Raw genomic sequence first — 8,307 nt, forward strand, 5'->3', positions numbered from 1 at the left:
ACACGAAAACAATGTTTTTCGATCAAAATCGAAGAACAGAAGATGAGAAATAAGCAAGAGTCTGACATCAAATTGCCTTCAAAGTGTTATTTTCGATTTTTTTTCCGTAGAGAGTTTTTTTACGAGAAAACGATGCAAAAACCAATACGAAATACCAAATAGCAAGCAAATATTTAAAGTACATATATATATGTGGATTTATATAAGCGATGACATATAATAATCATATGAATATGAATATGAATGTGGAGAAAAAAAAAAGAGAAACACAACAGACGGCAACAGACGGACGGCTAAAAGGATTAACATTTTTTGTAGAGTAAAAGCGGAAGAAACAGCATCTGGAGGGAAAGAGTCAAAATAAAATATTTTTGCACAGCGTGTTATCGAATAAGTGTTAGACTTTAAACGTAACTGTAATCGAGATTCAAATCAATCAAAGCAACCCTTCCTTAACCTCCTTCCTATCCTTCCTATCCATCCTTATAGATATCCGGTAGCCCCCAAAACCCAAACCCGCCCATTTGATTATTAAGGCTAGGGTCAGATGGAGGATGGCTCCCGCTCCAGCAGGAAAAGCAGAAGAAGTGTCTTTGTAAATACATGAGAATAGAGAGTGGGACTAACCCGACCCAACCATCTGGCGGCGTCTCGAGATATAACATTAGTTAGCTAATTTTAACGACTTACACACTCCCGGATTAATCACCTAACCAGCTACGCCTTGCCGTAGATAAAACTGTTGTAGCCCCAAAACCCAAGCAAAGCAAGTACTTAAATGCTCAACTCCAACACTTCAACCACTGGAACCACTTGACCCACTCACCCACAACCACAACCAACTCACTCCGCTTGCCTAGATCCATTTGCATCCCGGGCAGACCCATGTCCACTGTCCACTGTCCACCATGTCCCCATAGTGTATAGCGTGGATGCAAATGCAATATGAACTTCTTATGGTGCTTAATCTGGATCTTGATCTTGAGGACAACCCAAGCCTACAACTCAAATTATGGGACTGATGCAATGAAACAAAAAGTAAACAAAAATTATGAATAACAAACGGGAAGGGAGGAAATCTAATTAAACCCATATATGTATACTAGGTGTATATGTGTATCGAGATTTAACGATTCAATAATTAAAACGAAGTAGATCCTTCCATATGATAAAAAGCAAAAAGCAAAAAAATAAGACGAAGAGTAAAGATCTCGCTTCTGAGGTTATTGTTATACTCTTTGAATTTGTGTATACCCCAAATTAGAAAATTGTGAAACCAAATCCAAAGAAAACCGAGGAAACATAACGAATCGCCGTGGAAAATTATAGAAATAATGTTTTTTTTTGTGCATTTCTAATTCTACATAGCGGTCGCCAGCGACTTTTACCTTTTATATAATTGTATACAATATGGTTTTTGTTTCGTTTTGGATTTGATATGAATGTTACACGATGGATTGATATTGATTGATTGATTAGTGAACGTTTGATGTAGTGGTAACCAAAAAGTATAATTTAACTGGTACATTGATGTAATGCATAAGAGATGGAAAAACAAACGGCAGCAGAACCGAAAAATGATAATTTAATGAAAATGAAATGTTAGCAAATATATAAAACAGATAACTAAGACGAACTAAGCCCGTAATTGAGAATTTTTAAAGCACGATTCGAGATCACATATAAATTTAATAAATTACACATGTATTAATAATGAAATGATGTATTTACGAATAAAATTAATATTATCACATGAATCATATACATCTATATATAAATAGTCGGCCAGTCTATTTGAAAAGCTCGGACGGAAACTGTGACTCCATCACGATTTTGAAGGGCTTCTTGGCCACCATCTCGTCCTTGTCGCCAATGAAATCGCTGTAAGAACCAAGAGTAAGAAGGGGTCCGCTTTTTCCGAGCCAAGTACTTACTCCTCGTTGGCCAGGGTCACGTTGATGCGATCGGTGGAGACGCGGGTGGGTCGTATGGCCCCGAAGAAGTCGGTGATGGGCACCTTGTGCGGATCTCGGCGGTACAGATCCTTGCGCACTCCCACCGTCGAAATGCACACCCGCTTGGGGCAAACTTGCAGCTGTGTGGGCGGTGTTTAGAATTATTAATTTGTTTGCAAATTTTAAAAGGGAACACTTACGAATTCCCCTATGGTCCGTTTGCTGAACGGCTGCACCTTCTCCAGGAACTCCAAGGCGTAGTATGTGTAGCGATCGATCATGTAGACGCCAATCGAGGGATCCACATGGTGCTGTGGATAGGATATGAATGATGAAATTTCAATTTTACTACATTTTTTCCAGGATTCGATTGAGAACTTAACTACTTTAGACCAAAATTAGGGTTTTTTTTGGTTTTTCAGTCGTAATTTGAACAAATCAAGTCCGACAGCTAAGCGACCGGCTGTTTTGAGCAGCTAACAACCTAAACTAACGATCCCCATCACTTTTGGGAAAATTACATTTTTCACCAATTTTCGCATGTTTGATAAGGGGTACCATCATAATTTTTTTGCAAAAATAATGGCAAAAAAAAAAAAAATTTCCAGACTTGAACGCAAATATATTCAGAATTAAGCTACGAGTTCAACAAGGTATGACATTCCATATTTAGGCAATTATTTCCCTTGTTTCGGGAAAAGAAACTGATATTTTAGGGACTTGAAATTTTAGACCAAAATAAAGGTTTTTTTTTTGGTTTTTCAGTCTTAATTTGAACAAATCAAGTCCGACAGCTAAGCGACCTACTGTTTTGAACAGCTAACAACCTAAACATTTTGTGAAAAGTTAAGATTCTTCAAGTTTTTTTGATGTACCAAGCAAGGACTATTTACAGACTTTAGAATGGCTTACCGATAGGGAATCCTCGCCCACCAGGCTACTGGCCACCGCCAGGACATTCGGCGAGGTGAATTTCTCGTACAGCGAGGCCGCTTGGCAAGTGTCCACCATGAAGAAGAGCTCATTGTAGCTGGAAGAGCAGGTTAGATCCATTATGACTAAAACAGAGATTATGAGGATCAACTGACGCACCGCTTCTTCTCCCACATCTGCTGGATGCCGTCGGCCAGCTCCTGGCTGGTGATCTCCTCCGAGTCCTGGAACTTCAAGAACCCATCGCCGCCGTGTCCGGTGAGGTAGATGAGCACATTGCTGCCCGCGTCCGACAGCAGCTTCTTGGACCGCGCCGTGCCGTTCTGGGTGCGGCCGGTCAGCAGGCGCACGAAGTTCTCCACGGTCACCTCGTAGCCCCGGTAGTCCACCTCCACGTCGTCGCCATAGACATTGATGTGCTGGTTGGCATTGTTGTAGACCTGGCCGGGACGCGGGTTTCGCGCATTGCAGGCCATGTCGTCGGCTATCATCAGGATGATCTGCGAGTCGGGGATGCCCAGGCGCTTCACCGAGCGGTAGATGGACAGCACATTGGCCACATGCCGGTAGTTGAACCAGAATCGCGAGGCGTCCACCAGCACCGCCCAGTTGTTCGTGTGCGTCGACCGCTGGGCGGCGTCCACGAAGCCCTCCGGCAGCACCGAGGTGTCCTCCGCCTGCGCACGACAGCTGGCGAGGATTAGGGCCACGGTGACAGCGAATTTAACCAACATCTTGCGGCCGAATATTAATCACCAATATCGAAAATATAACGCCTCCTGATATCGACTGCTCCGCCCGATAGCACAAAAACAGCTGTGCAGTGTGACCGCGCTCAAAAATATACTACACATACCACTTTCAAATATACCATGTAAATGGAAGCCTTTGTTTTTATAATTATAATTTATTAATAGTGCAAAAAACAAGGAATTAAATATTCAATATTAAATAGTGATATTTTAGTTATTTACAGTCAACAAATAAGCCAACTTACTGAAGCCTTTTGCCCTTTCCTAATACATAAGCTGGTTAATTCTTAAAGATCAATTAATTTCTTTTATTTATTTATTGTAAAGCAAAAAAGAAGTAAGAAATAAATAAAATTAATGTATTTTGTAATGTTTATAATTACATAAATTAAATTGTTTTGCACAAAAGTTCTTTTAAGCATACATAAATAGAATTTTGAATTTCAGAAGACTAGCACTATGCTTATGAAATGGAGTGTACTAAATAATTAAAGAAATATACCAAATATACCGAAAGTATACCAAACGGTCATACACAATGCGAAGCATGCCCAGACGGGGTGGATAGAATGAGGGGGAGAGGGAGAGAGAGGGGGGCATGCCAATGCCAATGGGCCAATTTTCCACCTCGATTTTCTCCCCCTAAACCCCACGAAACGCCATATTTCAAACATAAAACAGTTAGTACCCGGCGAGTACGATCGAATGCAGCCGAAAAATCGGGGGTTTAAGGGGCGCCTGTGGGTGAAAAAAGCGTCCGAAAATGGCTACAAAAGCAATATGGCGGCCGTTCGTAACGAAACGAATGACGCTGCAATGACGAAGAGCGAGGCACAGGCGGACGGCGCAAATGTGCCATGTGTGTGTGTGCGCTGGTGTGCGTGTGCGGGGCCGCAAAAGCCTTGTTTGCGTGTGGAATTTAACTGTTTTCTCGCCGTCTGCGAATTGGGGGGCACACACACAGACGCGCACACACAGCCGCACACCTGGGAAAATGGGGAAAATCGTGGCAAGACGACCACAAATGCGGGGCTTCTGAAAACTCTGCCAATTCGCCGCGATCTTCTCTCTCTCTCTCGCTCTCCGCTGCCGCCGCTCTCTGATTCACGTGGGTTTTCATATTCACATGTGTATGTGTTGCGTGCTTCATTTTACCGTACTTGCACTTGTAGTTGTAGTTGTAGTCGTTCTTTTTGTGAAGCTTTGGGGCTGCTGCCGGAAGTTTTCTTTTTATCCACATATCGCCGATTGCGCTTTGCGCACTTCGTCTATCGCTGCTTCTGCTTTGCTGCGTGGCGTTTTCGTTTTGTCGGCCATTACGTTTTCCAATTGCCTTTGGCGCACCAACACACACATTCGGAACGAAAACACACAAAGCGTGTGTGTGTTCGCATGTAAATGTGGGGTCGCACAGAAAAAAACGTTTTCTAGGTGAAATTAATCGAGTGGGCGTACTGCGAAAGCGTTTTCCTGGCCCCAAACTGGTTTGGGAGTGGGAAAATGCCTTCGATTGCGGCCAGGATCAAAGGGGAAGGCCGAGAAAGGGGCAATTAACTAGGATAATCGATCGAAGTGGCCTTCGATAGCGAAACCAATTGCGATGATGTCAATGGCGACGGAAATGGAATCCTGGCCACTCACTTGACCCAGTTCGCGGAAAATCGCCTTTCCAGGCCCTCAAATGGAAGGCGAGCGCAGAAGCGATGCGAAAAGCTATTGATTTTCCCTCATTTTCATTTTCATTTTCATAGCAATTAAGGCTTTTTTGCCTGTAACCCAGTTACACGTAATCGCATTGGTCCTTGGGCGGGTGGGAAAACAGCGGGAAAACTCTCGGCTGTTGGGGGGTGCGGGCATTGGGCTAAGGACGCCGCCTGACACTTGCAGGATTCAGCAGGATTTCATCCCCCTTCCTTGGGGGGAGGTGGGAAAACATGCAACAACCTACGCCACAGCATCGCAGGTTGAGGGAAAACTGGGAAAATCCGCAGGACAACCGAAAAGGAGTTGTGTTGTTGCTCCTGCTCTCGTTGCTTCTGCCCCTTCCCTCATCCCAATTACCACCCCCGATGCCGAGTCCTTTTTCGCTTTTTGCCGACGCAACAAAAGACGCATCAACAGCAGCAGCAGCAACAACAACAACAAGCGACGTCGCGGCGAAAAGAGCGAACAAACATTTGCCAAAAACAACACGTACACCGGGCGAAAAACGCACGTCGACCTGTGAGTTACCCTACAAAAGCGAACAGATGTTCCAAGTGGAAGAACAACGGGATCTAATTTATTCGAAACGTATACTTGTTGTGTTATTTTAGTTGATATAAAGTTCCTTTTTTAAATTATAATTCTAAGCTGGTTAAAAAAATTGTGGATTAGTTATAAGACAGTGTCAAAATAATCTAAGATTGCCGTTATCGAATATGAAAACGAAATTACTTGATATTTTGTAATATTTTGGTAGCTTAGTGGACATATTTTTGAACAAATAGTATTGTTTAAAAAACTATATTAATTTGGCGAAATTCTACAGAAATATATATGAAGCAAAGTGCACAATTCATAAATTCTTTGTTCAAATATTATGAAATTTAAAGTGGAAAATTATATTGTGGTTGTAGTATATTAAAGGTAACATTCCCCACCTGAACATTCGAAATATCATTCAATAAAAATCGAAATGTACCCTATTTCCATTTAAAGTAAAAATTTTATTATGGTTGTAGTATATTAAAGGTAATATTCCACACCTGAATATTTGAAATATCATTCAATAAAAATCGAAATTATACCAACAATATATGACCTCGCTTAGAGAGGACACCTAATCCTGGCAGCAGGACTGCCACCCCTCCCGGGCGCCCACAAGCAGGGTTGCACCAAAGGCAGAGACATACCGGGTGCGATAGTGCAGTATATCGGGCGGCGAAGAGTCGCGGCGAGCGGCGGCGAATTCACACTTTTCGCCGTCGGGCCGAGCGTCGCTCTTTTGCTCTCCATTTTGGCTCGTTATTTCGCTTCGCACCGTGTTTGCGTTCACAACTCTTGTTCGGGTTCTGCATTTTATTTTATTATTATTTTTTATTTTTGTTTGTTGCTATTCGGTGAGTACCTGCGGAAAGGAAAGGCAAGGATGGAAAGGGTTTTCCTCGCCCGCCCGCGTCTGTGTGCGTGTGCGTGTGTGTGCCAGGTGCTTGGTGAAAAGCTGTACTCGTTGTACTGCCAAATGGAAAAGACACAGGCATTCGTTTATTAATGCTCGCGTTCGTATTTTTTGCGAAAACCTAGTGAAAAAGAAATTTTCTGCGCTCGCTGTCTGCATGTGTGTGTGTGTGTGTGCGCGCTGGTCGTGTCTGTGAGCGCTCGCTTTGGGTGTGCTTGTACGTCACTGCCACCCATTTTTTGTGTGTGTGCCCCACTGTTCTGGTTCTTCGTCTCGCCTCGCTTTTCCCCCCGCCCCCTGCCGCTGCCCCATGGCCCCCGTTCGGTTTTTGTTGCAACCTAACGCTGCCGAAGACGGTAGTTTCCACCGGATTTTCCTTTTTGCCGAACGAACGAACGAACAGGCGAGCGAGCGGCCGAGAACGGGCGATGTTGGCAACTCTGCCAATTCTTTGGCAACTTTTCCGCTTTGTGAAAATTGTGCGGCCCGTTTCCGTTCGCTTCTGCTTGCTCCGTCTGTCCGCTGTCCGTGTTTACAATCGCGGCGTTTTTGCACACTGTGCCGCCCGTGTGTGTGTGTGTGTTCTACTTGGTGGTGTATATACACACATCGATACAAATACAAATCTTCATTTTGTTATTCGCCATTCTCTTTCACTTCCTTTATTCGTCTGTTTTGTTGCCGTCGCCGTGACAGTTGCGCTTGGTGTGCGTGTGTCCGTGTGAGTTTTCCGCTTTTCTTTGCCGGTGCAAACTGCAATTTGAAATCTCGCAGCGCTCGCGCTCTGGTCACACTAAAATGGCGCCTGTCAAAAATCAAAAGCAAATTCAAAAGCAAAAGCCATCGAAATCAGACGAAGCAGAATAAGAAGAGGAGACAGGATACTTTACTTCGAAATTTGAGGATTATTCAACATCAATTCTTCAGCTCCTCCTCGCCGCTCTCCTCTGCTTCTTCTGCTTGTTTTCGAGCTCCTCTCTCTCTCTCCCGCTCTTCTCGTTTCGCTTTCCTCGCATTCTCGCAGCTCCCAGCTGCTGCCAAAACTTGTTTTTCAGAATCGATCAAAGGGGAGAGGGGGAAGAGGGGGAAAGGGGAGCGGGAATGGGCTTTCTGGCAACCGCAAAAGCATGTTTAATGTTCTAGTCGCATTTTACTGGAGTCGGATTGTCCTGGGAATTGGATTGGATTAGCCGAAAGAAGCTAAGAGAGCGGTTTGCCAGGTGAAAGCCAGGGCCATAAAACTGCGCTTGGAATTTCGCTTCGGTTCGGATTATAATAATTATGATCTATCAGTCCTGTGAAAATCTCAAAAATCTCCTTGGTTTTATACCTGTGCTACCTGTTAATAGATGATAAACAAAGCAAAACTTAAAGTATACCAATATTTTATAGTTGCTAATTGGTTAACGATAAATTAAATTCCAATCATAGAGGTATTTTTCACAATTTTCATTAGTTTTTATCAGAGCGAACATAATCTTTTGAGAATGCTTATCAATTAGTGCAT

At 43.4% G+C, this 8,307-nt stretch overlaps 1 protein-coding gene across 1 annotated transcript; it reads right to left on the bottom strand.

Annotated features, from left to right (window-relative positions):
* Window positions 1–1,707: 1,707 nt before the first annotated feature.
* Window positions 1,708–3,700, bottom strand: PIG-K (Phosphatidylinositol glycan anchor biosynthesis class K). Its single transcript, XM_017140755.3, has 5 exons — window positions 3,048–3,700; window positions 2,868–2,985; window positions 2,156–2,266; window positions 1,935–2,095; window positions 1,708–1,881 (listed from the first exon to the last, which is right to left on the bottom strand). Exons 1-5 carry the CDS (start codon window positions 3,620–3,622, stop codon window positions 1,791–1,793), a joined length of 1,056 nt encoding a protein of 351 aa, XP_016996244.2. The 5' UTR covers window positions 3,623–3,700; the 3' UTR covers window positions 1,708–1,790.
* Between the last annotated feature and the right edge of the window lie 4,607 nt (window positions 3,701–8,307).

The sequence above is a fragment of the Drosophila takahashii genome, chromosome X, assembly GCF_030179915.1.
Source record: "Drosophila takahashii strain IR98-3 E-12201 chromosome X, DtakHiC1v2, whole genome shotgun sequence".
In the NCBI taxonomy this organism is placed as follows: Eukaryota; Metazoa; Arthropoda; class Insecta; order Diptera; family Drosophilidae; genus Drosophila; species Drosophila takahashii.

Coding starts and splice junctions, on each gene's coding strand:
- PIG-K (XM_017140755.3), bottom strand. CDS start 3,622: ATGTTGGTTAAATTCGCTGTCACCGTGGCCCTAATCCTCGCCAGCTGT. Junction 2,096..2,155: donor AACGGACCATAGGGGAATTC/GTAAGTGTTCCC, acceptor CCGCCCACACAG/CTGCAAGTTTGCCCCAAGCG. Junction 1,882..1,934: donor GTGACCCTGGCCAACGAGGA/GTAAGTACTTGG, acceptor TGGTTCTTACAG/CGATTTCATTGGCGACAAGG.